This window comes from Oryza sativa, chromosome 11 (assembly GCF_034140825.1).
Source record: "Oryza sativa Japonica Group chromosome 11, ASM3414082v1".
Taxonomy (NCBI): domain Eukaryota; kingdom Viridiplantae; phylum Streptophyta; class Magnoliopsida; order Poales; family Poaceae; genus Oryza; species Oryza sativa.
In genome coordinates, this window is record NC_089045.1 from 17,255,581 (window position 1) to 17,279,539 (window position 23,959).

The following is a 23,959-nucleotide window of genomic DNA, read 5'->3' on the forward strand; positions in this document are numbered from 1 at the left end:
TGTCTGGAAACTTATTTGCGCTGTTTCACCCATTCTTGCCCTTCTAAGTGGTCTACATGGTTATATTTGGCCGAATATTGGTACAATACTACTTATCATTCCACCCTTGAACAAACTCCTTTTGAAGTGTTATATGGTCATACTCCAAACCAGCTAGGTATCTCTGTGAATTCTTGTGAACTCCCTGATGTGCAACAGTGGTTGTCTGAAAGGAGGTTGATGATGCAATTGCTCCAGCAGCATTTGCATCAGGCTCAGCAATATATGAAGACTCCGGCTGATAAGAAACGTAGTTTCAGATCCTTTGCTGTTGGAGACTGGGTCTATCTCAAGTTACAGCCATATGTCCAATCCTCTGTGGCTGCAAGGGCTAATCACAAGTTGAGTTTTAAATACTTTGGCCCCTATGAGGTATTGCGCAAGGTGGGAGAAGTGGCATATCAATTAGCATTATCGGAAGGAAGCGTTGTCCATCCTGTTTTCCATGTCTCTCAACTCAAGTCTGCCCAAGGCTTCAAAGGTGTTTCTTCTCCTATGATTCCTGCTCAAATGGAAACTAAGAAAGTTCCTGTTGCTGTCCTCGACACCCGAGTTCGCAAATCAGGTACTTCTGCTATACCACAAGTATTAATTCAGTGGTCTGACAGTGCTGTTTAGGAAGCCACTTGGGAAGACCTTCGCACTCGTCTTCCCAGAGCTCTGGCTTGGGGGCAAGCCAGTTTTCAAGGAGGGGGGAATGTTAAGGTGCCTGCCGCTGGTGCTCAGGGCAATGGTAGCAGGGTGCAGGAGGAAGCATCTGGAGGGAGGGGAAAAAGACTTCGTAAAGCTAATGTACGCATGAGTGGGCCGGAATGGGCTCAGTAGGTGTGTGTGCTGTTTGGCCCTTGGCTGGTCTGTAAGGGAGAGGGAGAGAGAGATATATATTTATAAGGAGGAAGCAATCTCTGTTTTGATTATCGATTAAGTAATAGAACTTGGCGACGAACGGCGGCGGCGGCAGCGGTGGAATTCGTTGGAATCCCCATTGATCTATCAGTTCCTGAGTTCGTGTGTTGATTTTCTGTTTAGCTACTTAACATATTAGTGAAAATGCAGGATGAATATCCATGGATTAGCTCCATTTCTAAACAGTATGACTGAAATCTAATTAATGGTTGAAATCAATTGACATAGTACATTTAGGACAGCAAGAAGTGGCATCAGCCATACATCAAGAATGGCAGTAGTGTGGGTCTAGCGGCAGGGGCATCATCATTAGGAGCCCACGTGGTTATGACTTAGGAGGGGGCAGGGCAGGACGGCAGTGTGAGCCAACATAGGCAGAAGAGGGGATTCGGATTAGGTAAAGTTGCTATTGTTACTGCAACTTTAGCAGTAGCACCTGATCTGACCATGCACGAAGCATCCGATGTCTACGAATTAACAACCCTTTAGTCCTCTCCATCTCCGGTGGGCTTCAAGAGTGGAGTGGTGGAGGCGGCACTGGAGCGTGGTCACCAACAAGGAGGAGGTATCAGCGGGTGAGAAGGGCTCAAGGCTAGGAGTTGCGCTGCTTAGCTACTGTTAGCTATCTGATGCTCGTGGTTAATTTGGTGGTGATTTGGACTGGTAGCTAGGTATCGAACGAGGAGGAGGCGAGGTTGGCTTGGTCTGCTCGCAGGTTAATTACTGCCTTGGCGTTTGACAGGGACTGTGCAGATTATTGCTTATTAGTATATGGGAGTTCACAGAAGAACGTAGCAAGAACAGAGGAGGAAGAAGATATACAACGATACTTTATATTGATGCGGGAGGCTTATTTGAGGATCATGAATTCATGATGAAGCACGGAAAATGGAATCTTTGACAGGTTGAACACTTTCGTAATAATGGTTTATACGAAGGTCCCGTAGTTGTCAACTTGTTGTCATGAGGTAAGAAGAAGCACAGAGCACTTCCATTGACATGGAGAAGAAAGAGGGCTCTATCGCTGGAGGAAGAAGACGACCTTTTGAGCGCTAGTTGGTGCAGTGGTGTGAGCCAGCCGTCTGATCTCTCAGAAACGGTTCAGATTGGCTACTGCCAAAGTTGCAGTCTCTATAGGGACTGCACCTGATCCCGATCCCAGAAGAGGAGATGTTGGGTGGGAAATCATCCTAGAAGTTGATGAAGAGGGACAAAGGTGAAGAGGCAGATGAGGGGGGACCGAGAAGGCGAGGTGGTGGCGACCAGAGGATCTCATCCGCGCATGTTCACCATTGATGAAGCAATGGGAGGCTGTCCGTTTTATTGGGACTGACAAAGACGATGGGATTGACTCATGACAAAGAGGATGAGGTTTAGCTTTTTTTTTTAAGATAATAGAATGAAACATCTCGGCCTTTGCTCAAAAGAACTACAGCCAATTATTACAATCTAGCACTTTAAAAGAGTGTAGTCCAAAATAAAGCGAAACACACCAAACCAAAATAGAAGAAAACCGAACAAGACAAGGAGAACATTATTCCAGCCTATTGGTGAATCTCTATCCATAATTAGAAAAAAGTTACATAACCGTCGTTTCAAGCCTACGACATGCAAACAATCAGAAACTCTCCATCTTCATCACACTTTTGTAATTGTGCCCACTGCCGAACCCAATATGTTGCCCTGAAAATTACCTGCATATAGGAAGCAGATGGTGATTTATCAAAAACCCTATCATTCCTGCTCAGCCATAGAGCCCAACATAAGGCAGAGGCTCCAATAAGTATCAGTTTACTCTTTTTCTTGTCAACCCCCAGAAGCCAATCATAAAAAATATAGGTGTTGCAAAAATCTTGGAATAATCAAGGTGTACAAGAAGAGACTAACATTTAAGAAAAAAACAGTCGTGCCTGGTGAATATAAAAACCTTATCAATGGGTCCCTGCGAGAATCTGAAAAATTCCCCAAACATAATCTATCTTTCAATTTCAAGCAATCACCGGTACTCATGATGAAACTTCTTTTTTACATTAAGCATGAAACAACTCTTTATACAATGCGCTCGTACAACTACAAAAATTGTGTGGATGAAATACCAACCCGTAGATCTCGTGGCTTGCTTGCTGATCACAGAGCTAAGTGGTCACCAACCTTCACCATTACTAGTGTAAATATATAAACTCTGTTCCTTGCCATGTTGCAATCATATTTCTAATACAGTCCATGTGCTATCATGTTACCTTATTTTCGTGATTTTAGCTGAGTGCATGTGTTGGCGCAAAAACTGGATATATTCTTTAAGTTGCTTAATGAATATGCATCATATGAAATGTTGCAAGCATACCACTTGCAGATATCAGAGATGTGAGTCTCAGATCTCACAAAAACTGGCTCCCTAAACATATCACAATTCTTTGATCTATATTTTGCAGTAGTGTAGTAAACATAAGATAAAACACATAGGTGATGAAACAAACAAGCAGAGAAGGGTCTTGTAGCTTGCTTCCTGGCAGAAGGAGCCAAGTGATCACCAAGCATATTACTATGGCAGTCCCTGTGCTATAATCTGCTCCCTTGTCACGAGCGCATGTTTTGGCGCATAAGCCGGATATTTTCATCTGCTTACTAAAATCTCTATCATCTAAGAGGTTGCGGAGGTATGTCTTTGCAGATGCAAAAGATCCGTGGAAGTAGAATGCCTTTCATTTCGATCAGTGTCCTCTTAGAAAAATATGTACTCTCGTTTAGGTTCTTGTACTGTTCCTCCGCATGCTCAATTTCAAGGCGTAACTTGCATTCCTGCTCGAATATGTTATTGGGTGCCTGTGAATACAAACTCCATGGGCACACAACCCCACTACTAGGATAGGATTGAAGGGAAGTATTAAATTTGGGTATTTACCACGCATATTGAGCATGAAGAAATAATTGATTTCCCCGCAAAAAAAAGAAGAAATAATTGATTTAATTTTAAATGAACATGCAGTCTGTCACAATAGTGGCATCTTGAATCCAATTTGGTGCATCCATGTGGCACTTCTATTTGACTAGATGATTGAGACAATTTGGATCAGATGCAAAAGATCCACTTAGTTTGGATGGTGAAACTTAAAGAAGTTTCACTAGAAGGAATAGCTATAATGGAACCCCTATAAATAAAACAAGAAGAAAAAACTAGGTATGACTGTTTTCTACTGCCTTTGAGCAGTTTGGCCTAGGAAGAGTATCTGGAGTTGGAGGAGGACATTTCCCTTATTAACCTACAGGATGGAGAAGGGGATAAGTGGAATTCTGACAAATTCACTGCTAAGAGGTTTTACAAACTTTCTTTGATATTTCTTCCCCTGTTACTCATATTGACCAATCACAATCATCTCTAATTTAATTTTTCACCTACTTTCACAATCATCTCCCTCTATTTGACGTAGAGGGAGGAGTGGAGGAGGAGAGCCCTCGGTGGCTTGGCGAGCCGTGGGCCGCCGCCTGTCACCTCCCCTTCGACGGAAGGGAGGGCGCCATCGCCTGCTGCACGCCGATGTAGAGGGAGGAGTGGAGGAGAAGATAAGGAGGACGAGTGAATTAAGACGGCATGCGCGCAGCAGCGATGCAGACGAGATAAGGAAGAGAGAGAGCGAGAGATGCCAATGACATGGGAGAGTGATATTTTCCCGGTTGGTGCTCACCAAGCGGGATTAAAGATATGATTCGGGACTAAAGTTTGTTGGGGCCTGACAACTATTGAATCAGGACTAAAAATTATCTTTAGTCCCGATAGATCAACAAGTACCCCTGGGCTTTTGAACCAGGACCGGTTCCTATTCGAACCGGGATTAATGTGGTTTTTGCATGAACCGGCAAAGATCACTTCTTAGCTATTCCTGTGAGAATCTTAAAATTCCTAAAATGCAATCTATCTATCTTTCAGCTTCACGCCATCACCACTACTGATCAAGAAACTATTTTTACAGAGTACAGATGATCAAAACATAGATGATGAAACAAGAGGCCAATCATCTAGTAGCTTTGCTTGCTGACCGGATGATACAAGTGATCACCAGTCACATTACTGGGTGTAGCCCCTGTGCTTCTCTGTTACCCTGTTACCATATCCGGTCTGTTTTCGCCAACTCCATGCTGTTTCGGTGCAGAAGCCGGATGTGTTCATCTGCTTACTGAGATATCAAGCCATTTGCAATGTTGCAAACATCTGTCTTTACAGATGGCAAGAGAGCCAAGGATGTCTATCGTTTCACTGTCCTAACTGCAGCCACCGATATGTATTCGTTCAACAGGCTCTTGTACTGTGCCTCCGTCTGCTCAAGTTCAAGGCTCAATTGTTGTTCCTGCTCGGTACAACAAATAATTAAGTTCGTCAGTGCAGTTTGATTTTAGCCAAGATGCACCTGGTGTAGTGTACTAGTGAGTAAGATTGAACAAATCACAACATAAAAAATGTCACCTTGAGCAAGAGTTCCTTCTCTGATGACTCTAATTCCGCACACCTGCATATGAAATTGTGAAACAAAAAAACAAAATGAAGTCCTGAGACTTTTAGGCCAAAAATTGTTCCATGATGGAAGTAAGGCGAGAGCTGTTGTTGGACTTACTCTTGACGGAGTAGTGTATTCTCTATCTTCAAGTAGGAAAATTCCTTCAACTCCCGTTCTCCCATATGCTGGCATATCTGTAGTATCTGTAGTCATTAGATCTCAATACAGCGCATAAACTACTGTCAGATAAAAAAGATGTGAAAATCTAATCGAAAATTAGTCTAGCTGGATAAACATTAAGTGCCAAGTAATTTGTTAGTGTAGGTTGCAATCATATATTTTTGGTGTTCAGGTGTTGTGATAAGTTTTTTTACTATTACTTTATTAATATAATGGGTAGTTCTCCTGTCTGTTTTCTTAAAAAAAATGTGTATTTTCAATATTATGGGCACAAACATAGTAATCTAGGCTAACCTGATTGCTCGAGTCCACAGAGTTGTTTCCTGCCAAATCATGTATACTCAGCCTTTTCGATCGACCATCCATCTGATCAAGAGTTTCCATTCTTCTTTTTCTTGTATCTACTAAATCAGTGCCAATTGTGATCTGCATACTTGACTGGGACTGGGAGCAAACTGCAGCAACAGCATTTGTTCCTACAGGTGAAGAGACAAGATGGGGAGCAAAGGCGATTGGAATTGCATTTGTTGGATTGTCACGGATGGCTGGAATCCTCTCTGACGATGCAGTAGCAATGGTGCCTGACAGAGTTGGCACAAGTGCAGCAGAAGCATGAGAGCCAGAAGCTGCACGGGGCAACTTATGGTATCCAACCAGATGACTGTATAGATCCCTGGAAACAGGTGAAATAGTTGAATGATGAGATATGAATTATTGAATTATTAGAAACAGGTATTGGATTTACATGAAACAAGATGGGATTTAGCAGTTGTACCAGTACTCGTTCGTCATTTCTTTCAAGCGGTTTATTAGCTTCTGGTAGAGCTGTGACTTCTCAAAGTCTTGTTTATCATGGGTGGGCTTGATGAAGTCTGCCTCTAATACCCCTGCAACACCTCTGCCTTTGCTACTTGCACTACTCAAAACTCGGTGAAAAGGCTGAAAGAGGTCATTTTGTTTTAAACAAGATAAAAAAATGTTAGGCAAAAATAGCTTGAATGTGGTTGAGTGAAAATTGATTAGTTTTGATGTTTATGCCCGTAAAGCATCTTCTCTTCTTCTTTTTTTTTTTACATAGTGAATGCAAAAGAAATCAGTAGCTCACCAATATAAGGCGATTCTTGTGGTAGATACTAAATCCGTGCAGGTTGATGTTTGGAGCACCATCTAGAAATCCTATGGTTGTATCCACCTCGTCCTAAATTGAAGAAGAAAATGGATGTAAAAGGGAAACGATTTAAACAACACAGAAGTAAATATCAATACTTTGAGAATGGAAATGTATTAGACATATTCGTTCGAAAAAAGGAATGTATTAGACATTACATGTTCACACTGTTACAGAAGTGAACAGGTAATGTGTATGCAACTCAGCAAAAGGGAATGGTTTTGTTGAAGACGAACCTCCTTTTTTCCAAAGGCCTGCGGCCTATATCTAATGCATTGGGTATATCTGAGATCAGATGCAATGTAGTGATGCTTAACTTCTTCTCCTCGGAGTATGATCCTAAAGTATGCAGGTAGTTTCAAATATAGGACAGAAGCATAGACCTGCAAAATGCTAATATATATTAGCAAAATCAATTAACTAGTATTGTGCAGAAACACTTACCATGTGATACGCACCCTAAAAGAATAGTGTAACTGATTTGCCAGATGACTTTCGTTCATTCTTTTTGCAGCATTAGTTGTTTCTGCTGCCTTTGGAGCACCACTGATCAAAATATCCTGAAATGAAAACAACAAGGAATATGGTAAACATATACAATATATAATGAAAGACACATGGAAAATAATGAGACATTTCATAGCAACTGAAAAATGATAAAGATTGTCCAAGAGATCAGGAGCTATTTAGTAATTCAACAGAAGTGAAAGAAACTTCAGAATTACGCATGTATTTTACAATTTAAAAGTTTACTGAAGTCAAATCCTTTTAGATGTTTTGCTTACCTTCTCATCGATATCAAAATCAAGCTCCAGATCACCATTGTCATTTGACCACAAATTGAAGACTACAATCTTTGTTCCATGTGGACCAATGTCACTGAACTGTAACCACATTTTAAACACCATTAGCACACTGAATTGACGATAAATTACTTACAACTACTGAAAGAAATAACAGACAAATAGTTCCATTCCAAGCTCCAAAATTTTTGAAAATTAATTTGCGAGTTTATAGTAATATAAATGTCTTCTTTCATGGTAGAAACCTAATGTAACATACATTTTGTATCAGTTGTTCTTCAGTTGCAAAAGGGGACCATTTCAACAGAACAGAGAGATTTGACGAAAACTGATCTGGACCAAGCCGCTGGTGTGGTTTAGCTTCTCCTGTCAATAGATTGTATTTGTAGTCCACCTAATGAAATAAAAAAAATGTCATCAGAATAATCACAGTAAAAGAGGTAAGTGATGGCTAAGCGCTATATATATATTTGTGTGTGTGTTGTGCCCAATTGATAAAATCAGATGGCAAAGCATACCACTGGAACAACAACATCCTTTTGATTGGTCTCGGCCAAGAAAGTGTAAGAGAGAAGACCAATGGATTGTGTAGGCTCGCTGGAATAAAAAAAAACAAGAAAGTGTAAGAAAGTAAGGGGGGAAAGGGCAACAAGTTGGTATAAGTAAAAAAAAAATATATAGGGAAATGAGACTAGCTAGACCTGCTCTTCATGCAGCGACTGAAAACAATTACATCTGCCCCTAGCCGCATTGTGCCAGTCTTGAACCCATTTCCATCTGGTCAGATCAACGAATGTCAATATACAAGATAACAATATAAGTTAAGTTTGGAGAGGATAAAAACCTGAATATATGATATAGTAGTACATACATTGTCCAATCGAAGAGCCTGACTGTTTTTCAGAGAATCCAAAGCTCATGCAACGCCTCAAGGAATCAGGATCCATGCCTCCACCATCATCTGTATGACAAACAGAAAAATGTACAGCCATTTAGTTTCATGTGGTGACATTAAGCAAATACTCAACGTTAAGCAGACACTCTAGTTCACACTAAGTCAATCAGAAAGAGATTCCCAGTGCAACATTATGCAAATTCTGTAGTTACACTAAGTCCATCAGAGAAGGTAAAGAGAATATTGATATTGGCATTTTTTTTTTACTTATGTCCATTGTCTGGATGCAATTTCAGTTGACCAAGCCATTAGACATTTGTTGCATTACTGAAATTTCAGACCATCTGTTATTACTGTCAAAATTTGCACCTATACAAAATCAAGTAAACGAATATAACATTGTCACAGTAACCAGAACCTTGAACGAGTAAAGCTGGTGATCCATTACAACCGTTAACTTTGTCCACTATAATTCTTGTTGCACCAGTTTTGATCTGTCAAAAAAAATCAATCAGATATATATCCCCAAATCATCAAATTATTGAAATGCATAATTAATAAGCTGTTTGAATCACCTCGTCGACAGCATTGTCCAATAACTCCGCCACCGCTGCAAGAATATCAAAAACATATAAAGACAGAAACAATCGTCTGATATTTCAGTTTAGGGATAGATACAAAGTATTTACCAATAGTAAGTGTACTATCCACTTACACTTCAGATAAGTGGATTTCCCATTTATAGAAGTTTAAATAAGTGGTACCCACATATTTGAGTAATTTTACAGTCCTTAAGGATGTACTATAACTTATCACGTTTTCTATTGTAAATTTAATACCTCTTGGTACCTAGGTACTATAAGGTACCAAATTTTACACTAAATTTTGGTGCCTCATAGTACCTCCTCAATGACCGTAAAATTGCTCCACATATTTGAAGTATAAATTGGTTCGTGGATTAACCACTTACACGTTTATAGCGAAAAATAATCGCTTACCTCCGAATGGCCATTTGTGGGAAGTCGCGTTGGAGTGGAGGAATTTTGGGTGGACGCACATGCGATTCTGCACATCTGCCACGAGATCGAGAGGAGCACAGGATGAGAATATAAGAATTTAAAGGCGATTAAAATTCATCCGCATCGCGGTGTATACACACGTACTTCCAGGCGGCCGCGCCGCGCCGCTGGTGTCCGCATCGTACTCGCCGGCGCTCCAGAAGCTCCTGCTGATCCTCCGTGCGGGCGCCTGACGAGCCAATAACCACGTGGCGGCGCCGCCGTCTTCTTCCTCCGGCAGTTCATCGGATTCTCGGTTCAGGACGCAGGCAGCCGCCGCCGTCTGCTGCTGCCCGGCTGCTGCTGCCGCCGCTCCTGCGCCTGCACTGCGCTGGTCCGGTGCCGCCGCCGTCATCTGGTGGTGGTGGTGGTGGTGGGGGCAAGCGCTAAGCTGGTATCCACGGTGGGCTCGCGGCGGGATGGTGGTGGTGGTGGTCGGGGACAAGAAAGGCTTCGTGTCTTGTTCCTCCGCCGCCATGGAGTTCATATTGCCGAGATCGGTAGTAGTGGGGCAGTTTGACGATTCCTGTTCTCATGACGATAGCAACTAGAGTCAGTTCAACGATGTAAATTACAAATTGCTATATATCCCTCTCTTCACAAGTATAGGCATTGTCATTGTTTCGCCTATAGCTGATTATAAGCCGTAACATTTATTAACGATAAGAAATAATTTCACTTTTATGTACATGCTAGAAAATAAAAAAAATATCAGAATCAAATCCAAAATTAAGTTTTTAAATTCAAATTTTGACTGCAGCTGATAAGCAAAAATGCAAACCAATTGAGCTATAATTATTCCAAGTGTTTTAAATTTATCCAAAAATAATGTCTATATTACTATAACTACTGTTTGTCCTGTCAATTATCTATCATTCTATTTTTTTAAGTACACTAGAGTCCTTCTCCTTAACCTTAATCTCTACTAACTGCAGGTTATCTTCTTAATTACACGATAGCTCTGTGCTTGGCTTATACTTCATAAGCCTATTTTGAAGGACTTTACTGTTGCGGCTTGTCTTCGGTTGGAGCAGGTGGCCACGGAGTTTTTTACCCCCGGCATATGAGTGGTGTTCTAGTATTCAGATAGATGACTTTTGATCAATCTTGTGTTCCCTTAGTTGTGTGTAGGGTTGTTGGTTGTGTGCACTTTCGTGGTGCAGAGGCCGCGAGTGTACTAAGACTCTTGAGTTCAATAAAGCTTCCATTATATACAAAACCTAAGGGTGTATGTGGCTAACCCACAAATCCACTTATAAGTTAAATATGGGTTAGCCATTTACACGTAAAAAATCTTTATGTGTGGTACATTGCACCTGATGTATATAATAGACAGAAATATATTTTTTGCTACTCGTTCCATCCTAAAATATAGCACCGTCTGACCGGATTAGACACATATCCTAGTTTTACAAATTAGACAGAGGTTGCATCTTATATTTTTTCAGATGAAGGTAGCAATAGATTTTTAAACATATGGTGCATGCTCTATCATGTACATTTTAGAAGGGAGAAGAAAAAGGAGGTGCCCCTTATCTAAGAGAGAACCTACACAAACTTCAAGGGATAAAGAAAGATAACCATCGATCCAGAGCGAAAGAATACTAGTAGTGTGTTGTTAATGGTACTCCTATACGAATACAAGTGATTCTAGTTATACACTGCACAAATACGAATATCCAGTATTTGTGAATAAAGATGGTATATTCTATTAGTAAGCATATATGTGATGTGGATAAAATTAGAGGTATCAATGACCACTATAACTAAACATGTTCTAATGATGGGTCTCATTTTCTTAGAACTCATGTGCAACCACCGACTATTCATGACATGTATACCATAAATCTGCTTTATAGACATTTTTGTGAATGTGGAAGGGAGAGAAGGGGAAGAGAGTCAAACCCTTAGCTTATCATCGACTCTTGTCACAAGATATAAATTTACCTTGCTGCAACTAGTTGTTGGAAGGGACAAAGGGTAAAATATTTTTTTTGGTGGTTTAATATTTAAAGCCTATGTTATCTGATGCAGAGGATTAGTCACAACATATATAACATGTTACTTAGGGCATGTGCCAGGTTTAATTGTTGAACATGCCCTTAGCAGCTCACTCACCCTCTCTCTCTCCTCACTTTTATTCTCAAGCTAGACATCCATCACACATTCCCTTTTTTATACTTATTCTCACTTGTATTGTACTTGCTACTATAATCATATGACTCGTGAACTACCGAGAAAAAAATAACTCCGCAACATCAACTTTTTTTAGGTTTAGAGGAGAGAAGGCCAAAAGAAAAAAACAGTAGGAAATTTAGCCAACCTGAACCTGAAGCCCCAGCCCAGTCTTTTTGCCCCTGGATATTAAGTTTGCATTTTATACCATACCAAAATAGACATGCTAAACAACATGCACATGATTTTTGGAGGTTACAACATGTGAATTTTCCTTACCTCCTAACTTATGACAAGATCCACTCTTTCATCCCTTCTCCACTCGCGGCAGCAACGGATCTTGATCCACTCTTTCACCCCTTCTTCTCCACTTCAGGCAATAACGCCCGTGGTGATAGAATTAAGGGCAACGAATTAGGGTTCGAGATAGGGGTAGGAAAGGTTGTTTTGGAGGAATCATAAAATGGGGAGTTCTCTAGACTTAGGGGAAGTCACCAGTGGTTGAGGCGGCTCAGTAGTGGGCCGAAGGAATAAGAAGTTCGGAGGAAGAGGGCGGCATATGCAGATCTAGTGAAAAGGAGCCATCGGAAAGGGGAAAGAAGCACAGGGCGGGGCGGGGCAGGGGCACTCGCCGGAGTGGACGCAGTAGTGGATCCGGAGCAGAGTGGTGATGTATTTGTGGGGGTGGGGGGGATGGCGGCGGGATGAAGCCAACAAGACAGAAGGCTTGCAGCCCACCTAGGTAGGATGGTGGCGGCGTACAATGTGCAAGAAAGGGTATTGGAGGCTTGGAGGCTGAGGGTAGTTGATCTATTTAATAGGGTTTGCAAGGAAGGCTGAGGGTAGTTGATCTATTTAATAGGGTTTGCAAGGAAAGATTTGGCCCATCGCTTTTCAATCCAATGGGTACAAAATCGATCGCGTGTTTTAGGGGCTAAAAACTTGCAAACGATGGTTACACAGTCCCTATATCAAAAATACAATAGGAGTCTATATGCCACGTAAAGAAGTTGGCATGTATGTACATCACGAATCAGTTTCCATCTAGGATTCAAGAAACTAACCAATATTTCTAGTTTGTATTTATTATCTCATCGCCATTAATTAATAGATAATACTAAAAAGGTTGTCCGAAACCAGTTTGAACTTGGTGAAAGGCATAAAGGTAAATGAACTTTTCCTTGAAGAAAATTAACAGCCATGATTTTTCTCTTTTTTTATTACTATATATAATATGGGAGCTCCTAACATTTTTTTTATGAATGTGAGAATTTCTTTCTTTTAAGACCACCAGTCCAAATTTCTTTAAGAGATTAAGAAGGAAGTATATAACCTACCTTTAATTTCTTATGCGACTGGCTAAATGCCCATGATTTGCTATGGATAAAGGAAAAAATACCACAGTATTTTCTAAAATAAATAAATCATATTTACCATGAAATATGTTACCCACATTTTTCCTATAGGAAAATGTGGATATCCACATTAGTTTTATATGTGGCTATTCTTTTATATTTAACTATAATAGAAAAAAGTTTAAAGGGTAATATGTAAGAATTGCAACAGGAATAGGTGGGATGGCAGATTCTCCGTCGGTATACATATGCATAAAAGACTATGATGCACCTAATCTGGAGAATGAGAAGATGGTTGAGGGTAGGACTGAGTAAAAATTAAATGAAGGGCGGTTAAGTGAGACAAAATCCATAATTTGAAACCTTGTATCCCTTATACTCCAACCACGAAACAATGAAGGTTAACATTTTGTATATCTTTTCCTTTTTTTTGCAGGATCATAAAGTAAAATAAAACAAAGGTCATGTGCATATTTGATAGAAAAAAGTACGAATTACCCCCCTCCCCCCCCCCCCAACGAACTATCGCGGTAGACCGTATTAGCCCACTGAACCTGAAAACTAGACATCGTTCACCCTAAACTTTTAATACCAGACAAATTATCCCCTCGACCCAATCCAGAATGGTTTTGTCCTACATGATGTACGCGTGACAGTCCAGTCAGCATTCTATTTATTAAAAAAATGTAGGATCCGTCTATCGTACTCCTCTTCTACTCTTCCTCTCTCTCTCACTCTTTCTCTCTCTCTTCTCTCTCTCCTCTCTCTCACTCTCTCTCTCTCTCACTCTTCCTCTCTATCTCTCGTGGGTCGGCGGCAAGCGGGCGGACATAGAGTGGTGGCGGCGGCGGCGGCCACGATGAGCAGCCGCCCCCTCGGCGCGGGGACGGACGGAGGCGGGGCGGGCATGGACGGCAGACACGGAGGCGGCACGCACCGTGCAGCGGAGACCCTCCTGCACCCCTCCTGCGCCGGAGGGAGTTCGCGGGAGCTTCCTCCTGGAGTTCGCTGCTCCCTTCTCTATGTCCCGCGACGCAGCTTCCTCCGCTTCACCCCGCCGCCGCTGCCTCCGTCCATCCCCGCGCCGAGGAGGCGGCTACTCATTGTGGCCACGGCCTCCGCCTCCGCGTCCCGCATCACTCGCCACCGCCTCCTCGTCTCCCGCCACCTCCTCGTCCCACGCTGCCGCCGCCTCCGCTTCACCTCGCCACCGCCACCTCCGCGTCCACCGCCAGCCGCCGACTCGCGAGAGAGAGTAAGGAAGAGTGAGAGAGAGAGAGAGAGAAGAGAGAGGAAGAGTGGAAGAGAAGTATGACAGGTGGGTCCCAGATTTTTTTATAAATAAAATCCTGACTGGACTGCCACGCGTACGCCACGTAAGACAAAACTGTTCTGGATTGGGTCGAGGGGGGTAATTTATCTGGTATCGAAAGTTCAGGGTGAACGATGTCTGATTTTCGGGTTTAGAGAGGTAATTCGGTCGTCCGTAATAGTTCAGGGGGTAATTCGTACTTTTTCCTATTTCATAATATGATTTTGTCATGCAGTGTTTTTTATTGAATTTTTGACATGGTACATAAGACAACACGCACATTCATGGACCAGCCGTGACACGCATCAACGAGATATGCTAGTGGAGTAGTGGGACATTTGCTTCTTTTTTTTTGGCAAGGAAAGTTTATTAGTTTGTTAAATCTAATTAGTGCACACGGCCACATGCTACTTATAGAACATTTCAAAAAAAAACATGATCTTAATCACTTTTCACACAGTAGAATTGCATCAAAATTTATGCATGGAAAATAACACAGAGAAGGTAAATTAATAGATACGGGTACATATGGTTGAAGTCTTATTTATATGATAGGTCCAGCCTCTTCCCCTGTCCCTCCCTTATGTTTAGGAGCGAGATCTGCCCAAGAACAACCCCCCCCTCCCCGTCCTGCAGCTCGCTAACACCATCCTATTCTCTGGCTCGCACAACGACCCCAACCTCGTCACCACCGAAAGGCACCAACTGTGCCGACAAGGCCCACCTAAACGGTCTCCCACTCCCTAAGCCAGGTGGATACGACGTGCCCCGCCCCACCATCACCCCTAGCTCCTCACCCCATGACATGAGCCGCCGTATGGCCGGTCTGATTGCTTCTCACGGCCATCCCCCTCCCTTCACACCAACCTTGAACTATTGGTCGAGGCCGCCGCAGCCTCCCCGAAGCCGTCGTGACTCATCGGAGTTGGAGGAGAAGAATGCTACCATAAATCTTACTGCACATCTCATGATCCAAAATTCACATAATACCCCCCCCCCCCTTCCCCACACCAAAAAAAAAAATTCATGGTATGCCAGTTCTAATAATGCAATATCAAGATCGATTTGGAAGGACTGTTCAAAACGGAAAGCTCCCGTGATCCTTGGAGAAAAACTGAAAGGGTGCATATAAAATACCGAACAAATCTAGAAAGGAGGGGGGAAAAGCAGCGATTGTGCAATCGACTTCAATTGAAATAACAAGACAGAAAAACCACAGATGTGAGACATGGAAAACTTACGTGCGCCTCTCCTGTTGTATCTATTTTGATTTCACTGCTCGTTTGGACTTCTTGGCCTGATCCTTCTGCTCAATCACCACCAAGAATTCACAATTCAAGGCCTGATCCTTCTGCTCTCTTCACCCCCACGGATGATCCAACTCCTTCCTGCCAACTGAATAGATCAAGAGATCTCTTCCCCAATAATTTCTGTTGGGAGTTCCTTCAATAATTTCAGATGTTGTGCTGGTGGCAACTTCCCTTGATGACAATCCCAAAACCCTAGCTTAACACCTCTAATTTCTATGGCAGAGAATCTGGAAGGATAAGCAATAGGTCTTGGAATATTTATAGGCCAAACAAGATCTATGCCACAAGAGAATATAGATTGGGCCCAAGTAGAGTCCAATTCAGGCAAAAACTATAGGCCCCTAGGAAAGAAAGGAAATTATCTATGCAAAGTAAGTTGGGCCAAGTAGAGTCCAACTCAAAAAAGAGTCCCTGTTTTTCTTCATTTTTTTTACAACTTAAAAGAGACCCTGTTGGATTCGGTTTCAGCTTTCTTATCTGGGCCAAATTAAGCTGGTGCACACCAATATAAACAGAGATCTCATATAAACATGCAGATCTGAAATTGTTTGGTCTTTGGTGAGACACCCATGCAGATAAAACCGCTTGAGATCTAAACAGAAATTAGAAAGCCTCAGATTATTAGGCAACTATATATGATTAAATGGAAAGAGACAAGTGTTGTTTAACCCCGTTTGTTCGAGGATGTTCAGGAGATAACAACGGAAACAAATCAACAGTGTTTACACCCAAATTTAGCACCTATGGACAAAATAGGGGAAAATTATCAAAATTTAGAAAGTGTCGGGTTTCCTTCAAAGGGCCGGTCAGACCGCAGGTATGTGGGCGGTCTGACCGGCTAGTAGGGCCGGTCTGACCGCAGGTATGTGGGCGGTTAGACCGTCAAGGTCCGAGTCCGATTTCGTCAGGTCTCGAGTTTCCTTACTCAGGAAGGCATGTTTCATGTTTTCTTTAGTTTCTATCCCGAGTTGGATGTGGAGAAGGCAAGACCAACCCCTATTTAAGGGATAAGGCCGGTTCATTGTAAAACCCCGAATACAATCTACTTAAATCGTTCTTTTACCATGTTTTCTATTTTACCCTAGTTTTAGTCCATCTTCGTCGATTTGCGCTGTAAATTGTCCGCCGCCGCTGCGAGAGTGCGACGCCTCTCTGTAGGTTTGTCCTGAAAACCTTCCGTTTTGCCCACGAGACGGGTAGTTATCCTCATATCGATCTAAATCGGCCTAGAAGCTGATTTTGATCTCTAAATCGGCTCCGCTAGCCGGTTTAACTGTTTTTCTACGAAACCCATCTTGATTTGGCCGTTTGGCTAGATCGAGGTGGTTGGCGACTCCATATCACCGCAAGGCGTTTAGGTGTTGTGATCGTGCTTGTCGACTTGTCACAAAAAGTTACCAACAAAACTGTACTACCGATCATTAGAATTACCGTTATGTTGTGTTCTTTCAGTGCTACACATCATCCAGTAAATTAATTAACCAATAAAGAATATTTGCTGACATGAAAGAGAGAAAAAAGAAAGATAAAACATCATTGCTACCGTTAACTGTGCAATTGAAAAAGAATCGAAATTCCATCATACTACCTCCTCAGGTTATAAGACTTTCTAGCATTACCCACATTTATATAGATGTTAATAAATCTAGGCACACATATATGTCTAGATTCATTAACATATACATGAATGTGGGCAATGCTAGAAAGTCTTATAATATGAAACGGAGGAAGTACCTTTGAACATACACGCCTAAGGAAAATTAGACTCCAATAGTACTCCATATAATCGACAAATTTACTCACATACCACAGAGAAATTTGTGTAATGAAACTCAATTGAGAAATAATTTGAACCAGGGCAAACAGATGGAAAATAAAACCAAACAAATCAACAACAAACTAAACCCTAGATCAAACCCCAACTACTTAACCAAGATCATGTTGCATTGCATAAAGAACCAAAGTTAATTACTAAAATTCATCTAGATGAATGCTGGAGTACAAGAAATAGGTGGGCAGTACTCATGATACAAACGCATCGGTTAACCTTCCCCATGAAGTTGAGGTCCATCGCTCATCGCCGTGCCGATGATAGAGCCCCACCACACGTCACCTATGGTGCAGCTCGAACCACCGCCTGAAGCACTCTGCATTGTTGATGATTTCCCGTTCCACCACGAATCATCGTGTTTGGGGGAGAAGGCGAGGGAGGAGAGGAATTTGGTGGCTTTTGGGGTATCCCTGTAGCGAAAAGGGGTTAAATGCAATTTTCGCGTCACGCTATGCTGCAGAGGGGACGAACACAAATTTGGTGCCAAAATGGAGAGCCGCATCAACAAACTAACAAGGCCAAACGACAAATGGACCTATTGTGCTACATTAAACCAATAATATAGACCTGAATGTGTATTTTGCAAATTCGCGGATTCTAAGTGACACCATCGTTCAACTTTAATGATTGACCATATATTACACTCATAATAATAGGAGCATGGATTTATCTAAATGCAAATTTCATTAGGCTCACCTTTTCCATAGGACAAGGTGATTTTTCGTGGAACTCTGAATAGGATGGATGATTGAACATCATGTCCAAAAGCTTTTTTCTTGACCACTACCTGATGTGCCTCGAAGAACAATGTATTCAATAGAAGACTAGTGTATATAGTCGTGCGAATGCACGACTTTAACCTTCCTCTATACCGAATGTCTTCACATATTATTCGTAATAAAAAAATATACTCTATCTATTTTTAATAGATGATACAGTTGAATATGATGTTTGACCATTCGCTTTACTAAAAAAATATGTAAATGTTATTTATTTTGTTGTGATTTGTTTTATCATTACAACAATAATAATCAATGGTAGGATGCCTGATAGCCATAACTATTATGTGCAATTCGACTTTATCATTTTGGTAAGGTGAAAATGGTAGGCTATGTTTAGTTAATTACCTTGTAAATTTGCTAATGTTTATTTTATTTTATTTTATTTTAGTTAAACTAAATTTATAATAATTTAGTTTAGAATATGTGTTCACTGCAAAAAAAAAAACTGAGATGGTTTAACTTGTATGCTAAACAAAACTGGAGATTGAGTGTACTTTATACAATGGTAAAGAAAATTAGTAAAGAATACAATTTCAATAGTAAGACTTGAAACTTCCAAGGTGTTTCATGTATATGTGGTTTTTATTATAGATAAAGTATATAAAAAGTTACTAGTATGGAAAACTCAATCTCTAAACCTATACATCTAAAGAGAAATATTTATAGGGTTAAAAATGAAAAGGTGCCATTGGTGTGACAGACTGATAGGTTCCTAAGCATGTGGCCTTGGGATCATGGGATATCTAGCAACTTCCTTGCCATTACCCCCTAAACCCGAAAACCAGTCATCGTTCACCCTGAACTTTTAATACCGAACAAATTACCCCTCTCGACCCAATCCAGAGCGATTTTGTCCTACATAGCATACGTGTGGCAATCCAGTTAGTATTTTATTTATTAAAAAATATGGGACCCACATGTCATACCCCTCTTCCCCTCTCTTCTTCTATCTATCGCTCTTCCTCTCTCTAGCTATTCCTCTCTCGTAGCGCGCACGGCGGTGTGGGGACGGGCAGTGGGCGTGGGTGGTCGGCGAGGCAGGCGTTAGGCACCGCAGTCCAGGAGGAAGCAGCGATGGCGCGGGATACGGAGGCGGCGACCGCGCGGGACGCAGAGGCAGCGACGTTGAACTCCTCCGGGAGGGAGCAATGGAGGCGCGGGACACAGAGAGGATGGTCCGGTCTTCTTCTTCACCGTCAGGATGGGGGTGGCGGTGGGCGGCGGCAGGCAGGGCAGCACGCACGGCGCAGCGGCGCAGACGGCGGCAGGTAGGCGTTCGGCGCCGCAGTCCGGTCTTCTTCGCCGTCGGGATGGCGCGCGGGATGGGGGCGGCGGCTGGTGGCGGAGGAGGCTGGAGACGGGGCTCGGGATGGGGGCGGCGGCCGGTGGCGGATGCAGCTGGAGGTAGGGCTCGGGATGGTAGGGTGACCGGTGGCGGAGGCGGCGGCTGGAGGCCTGGCTGCTGCCGTGCGTGCCACTAAGTGTGCCGCCGTCTACGCCGACCACCCTGGTGGTCACGGCCAACGACCTTGTCGTCGTCGCCATCTTCCACGAGCTGCGCCATGTAACCGGAGACAAGCCGCGCGTTCATGCCGACGGCAAACGAGCTGCTCTCCACGAGCCACGGGCCGCCGCCCGTCCACCCCCGCTGCCGCCGCCCATCGTCCGCCCCCGCGTGCTATCTGCCCGTTCGCCCCCGCTCGCCGCCTACCGCGCCAGCCGCTATCTGATATAACCATGTAAGATCATTATATAAATATTTAATTATAACGAATCTAATGGTATAATTAAATAGTAGGTTGGATAAATGATTGTAGAGAAACATGTATTTAAATTTTGAATATTTGAATATGCATGGATGCATGCACTTGACGTGTGCTTACGTGCACTAGCTCCCTGCATGCACGCGAGGACTTCTGTTGTCTCGGGTGAAGAGACACCGTTACTACCGTCCGATTTCTTGCGTCGGCCCGGACGCCCGATGAAAAGCATTCTCGCAAACTTTACAACGATAGCCTCCACAGTCAAGCTCAACAAAGACAACAAGAGCCGAAACCACGCACGCCCGGAGAGAGTAGGAGAAAAATGGACACTCACTTAGAACTCGAGAGAGACCGACGAGAGAGGTAAAGTGGCAGATAGGAGAGCCATGTCTAAAAATCAAGGGTTAATTTGATCAATGGCACAGATCAAATTAACCCAAAAATCAAACGGGCATATAGATTGAATTGCCTTTTCGAATTTGATTAGGATGCTCAATTATAAAGAATAAGGATATTATTCTTAAGTCAAATATCAAAACTCTTATCGTTTCAATTTACTTTGACAGGATTTGAGTCGAATACGAATTCAGTTTCTATCTTCTTATACCGGACAATACGAATTCGCATAAGTATCGAACTTGCACCCCTGATTCTGATAAGCTTATTTAATGTACTAGTACCAAATAATAGCACACTAAGCAAATGCAAAACACACTCCCAATGGGAAGTGAAGCACCAGCTCTACCACGAGCAAATGAGACTAGCAACACATAACAAACCAACGAAACAGGCATACAATCCAGCACAACGAGCAAAACTATCTTTAAAGGCAAGAATATTATTCATAAATGACGCATGATTTTTATCAAAACGCTTGCAAATGATATCAGATAAGTAGAGTCAACAAGACAAAACTGTATCTGCCAAAGCACACCTCCCCAACTCCACCCAATTACGCCATTATTTCTGGGCAAAAGCAAACGGCTTCCCATTCCTCCCCTTCACCAGTCTCAAACCATAAACCCCACAACAAATCCTCCTAAGTGACGGCATATAAGATGATGAAAACAAAGCAGGATACTCCAGAGTCGTCATGGCGAACTTCAAGTTGACACTTCTCATGCCACAGCCGCTAGTCGTGCTGGGCAGCCTAGTACCGGTAGTGCGCGGGCTTGTAGGGACCCTCAACTGGAACGCTGATGTAGTCAGCCTGCGACTTGGAGAGCTTGGTCAGCCTGGCACCAAGCTTGCCCAAGTGGAGGGCGGCCACCTTCTCGTCGAGGTGCTTGGGAAGAACGTACACCTTCTTCTCGTACTTGCCAGTGCTCTTCTCCTTCCACAGCTCAAGCTGAGCAATGACCTGCAACAAGCACAGAATTGATTCAATCATGTAACTTACAGCTATACTCAGCATGTTTAGTGAGACAATAGATACTGGTCATCATATTTTACCTGGTTAGTGAATGAGCAGGACATGACAAAACTGGGGTGGCCAGTAGCGCACCCAAGGTTCATGAGACGACCCTCAGCAAGGACAATGATGCCAGTGTTGGTCTCAGGGAAGACCCAGCGGTCGGTCTGAGGCTTGATGGTGATGCGCTTGACACCAGGGTAGGTCTCAAGGCCGAGCATGTCAATCTCATTGTCAAAGTGACCAATGTTGCAAACGATGGCATTGTTCTTCATCTTCCTCATGTGGTCAACCATTATGATGTCCTTGTTGCCAGTGGTGGTCACAAAGATGTCAGCCTCCGAGACAACATCCTCCAAGGTGAGGACCTGGAGACCCTCCATAAGGGCCTGGAGGGCACAGATGGGGTCAATCTCAGTAACAATGACACGGGCACCAGCCTGCTTGAGAGCAGCAGCACAGCCCTTGCCAACATCACCATAACCGCAGACCACGGCAACCTTGCCAGCGATCATAACATCGGTAGCCCTCATGAGACCATCAGGGAGAGAGTGGCGGCAACCATACAGGTTGTCAAACTGTTCAGAAGAAACACAGAGTTAATATATCTCAAGCAAAAATGATAAAATCATTGCAAAATATAACAGATTGTAATTCCCAGCATTCAGTAATATTTCACTACAGATGAAGGGTGTACTAAGGAGTCCAGTAAAATGCCATTAAACAATCAAGCTACACAAGTGCACAATAACGAGTAAAATAAAACAAATGGCAAGCAGTTTGGTACCAATATTTTATTCCATATTCTGTCATCAGATCCGCAAAACATGCAAGCTAACAACAAAACTAGACATCTTTGACAGCTACGCAACAATTAGACCAAGATTTAGATCCAACCGCAGTAACCTAAGACTTAAATTCGACGCTCCTACTCCTATAACACAGGAGACACTAAATAAAGGAACTACAAGCATCCCGTCTAAATCAAGCAACCAAACGATCACGAAAAGCAAAATTCGCGCACTACATCAGGTGCAAATTTCCCCCAATTGTTAGTGTTGCTTAGGTAAAATCAACTAAACCTTTTTAACCCTGTCTTTTTAGTTTGTGTCACAAAAGGAGATCTAGATGACAGATCCATATTCAACATGCCACAAACATCAGGAATCTAAAATGTTAAAGACACATGTATAATCCACCTAACCACCACTCCTATAGCATAAACTTTTTTTATGCGTAATAGCCCACCAGATCTACTGAATCAACCGAAGCAGATAAACCAGATCCAGATCCACAGTAGTAGCATAATCAAATCCATAATAACGGCAAAATCAAGTAGTACTAAGGTAAGAACAGTACAAGCAGCAGGCTAGGCTAACGCAAACAGCTTCAGATCTGAAATATAATGGGATTAGAAAGGGAGGGAGGGGATGCTTCACCTTGCTCTTGGTGACGGAGTCGTTGACGTTGATGGCGGGGAAGAGGAGGGCGCCGGTCTCCTGCATCTGGTAGAGCCTCTTGACACCGGTGGTGGTCTCCTCGGAGACTCCGACGAGCCTCTCCTTCATCTTGCGGTACTTGCTGGGGTCGGACTTGAGGCCGTCGCGGATGATGGTGAGCACGATCTTGAACTCGGCGTTGTCGGTGGACTCCGGGTCGGGGACCTTGCCTGACTTCTCGAACTCCTCCTCGGCCTTGACGCCCTCGTGGATGAGCAGCGTGGCGTCGCCGCCGTCGTCGACGATGAGGTCGGGGCCGCCGCCGACGCCCCAGTCGAGGCAGCGCTCGGTGCACCACCAGTACTCCTCGAGGGTCTCCCCCTTCCAGGCGAACACGGCGGCGGAGTCCCTGGCGATGGCGGCGGCGGCGTGGTCCTGCGTGGAGAAGATGTTGCAGGAGCACCAGCGGACCTCGGCGCCAAGGGCGGTGAGGGTCTCGATGAGGACGGCGGTCTGGATGGTCATGTGGAGGGACCCGGAGATCCGGGCGCCCTTGAACGGCTGGGAGGGGCCGAACTCGGCGCGGCACGCCATGAGCCCCGGCATCTCGACCTCGGCGAGCTCGATCTCGAGGCGGCCGAAGTCCGCCTGGGAGAGGTCCTTCACCTTGTACTCCCTCCCCGACGAGGTCTTCTCCACGGAGAGCGCCATGGCAGCGGCGGCGGCGAGCTCTTCCTGGATCGGATCTGCGACGGCGAGAGGGTGGGTGGGTAGAGAGGAGGGAGGAGGAGGAGGAGGCGGAGTGGGAGGGTGGGGGTGAGGTGGGGTTTTATGGAGGGAGAAGACGAAGGGGAGGCGTTGGATCTGGGTGAGGGGGAGATCTGGGCCGTTGGATCTGGTGGGGATTGGTGGGGTGGGTGAGATTGGGAAGTTGGTGATGGGTTTGGGGTTTTGTGATGGGGGTGGGGGGAAGAGGTGATCCGGGCCGTTGGTTGCGGGGGCCGGCCCATCATGGCCCATCTGAGGAGGAGGACATCGAGAT

The 23,959-nt window shown here is 43.6% G+C and overlaps 2 protein-coding genes across 2 annotated transcripts; both read right to left on the minus strand.

The window, feature by feature from the left end:
• Positions 1-4,584: 4,584 nt before the first annotated feature.
• Positions 4,585-12,130, minus strand: LOC9268965 (protein MICRORCHIDIA 6). Its single transcript, XM_026021135.2, has 18 exons — positions 11,994-12,130; positions 9,645-10,065; positions 9,480-9,554; positions 9,057-9,091; positions 8,900-8,975; positions 8,458-8,547; positions 8,288-8,363; positions 8,105-8,183; positions 7,846-7,980; positions 7,569-7,667; positions 7,242-7,343; positions 7,020-7,166; positions 6,721-6,813; positions 6,391-6,554; positions 5,910-6,288; positions 5,553-5,629; positions 5,405-5,447; positions 4,585-5,288 (listed from the first exon to the last, which is right to left on the minus strand). The coding sequence occupies exons 2-18, from the start codon at positions 10,024-10,026 to the stop codon at positions 5,187-5,189; spliced, it is 2,154 nt and encodes a 717-aa protein (XP_025876920.1). The 5' UTR covers positions 10,027-10,065; positions 11,994-12,130; the 3' UTR covers positions 4,585-5,186.
• An 8,755-nt stretch (positions 12,131-20,885) lies between these two features.
• On the minus strand, positions 20,886-23,716 carry LOC4350455 (adenosylhomocysteinase). The gene is made up of 3 exons (XM_015761414.2): positions 22,918-23,716; positions 21,520-22,056; positions 20,886-21,427 (listed from the first exon to the last, which is right to left on the minus strand). The coding sequence occupies exons 1-3, from the start codon at positions 23,626-23,628 to the stop codon at positions 21,218-21,220; spliced, it is 1,458 nt and encodes a 485-aa protein (XP_015616900.2). The 5' UTR covers positions 23,629-23,716; the 3' UTR covers positions 20,886-21,217.
• Positions 23,717-23,959: the final 243 nt, after the last annotated feature.

Bases quoted from the DNA above. Each gene is read 5' to 3' on its own strand.
- LOC9268965 (XM_026021135.2), bottom strand. From the start codon at position 10,026: ATGAACTCCATGGCGGCGGAGGAACAAGACACGAAGCCTTTCTTGTCC. The intron at 9,092-9,479 runs GTAAGCGATTAT...ATATTCTTGCAG, and splicing joins CCACAAATGGCCATTCGGAG to CGGTGGCGGAGTTATTGGAC. The intron at 7,344-7,568 runs GTAAGCAAAACA...TTTTCATTTCAG, and splicing joins ATTTTGATATCGATGAGAAG to GATATTTTGATCAGTGGTGC.
- LOC4350455 (XM_015761414.2), bottom strand. From the start codon at position 23,628: ATGGCGCTCTCCGTGGAGAAGACCTCGTCGGGGAGGGAGTACAAGGTG. The intron at 22,057-22,917 runs GTGAAGCATCCC...TCTTCTGAACAG, and splicing joins ACTCCGTCACCAAGAGCAAG to TTTGACAACCTGTATGGTTG. The intron at 21,428-21,519 runs GTAAAATATGAT...TGCTTGTTGCAG, and splicing joins CCTGCTCATTCACTAACCAG to GTCATTGCTCAGCTTGAGCT.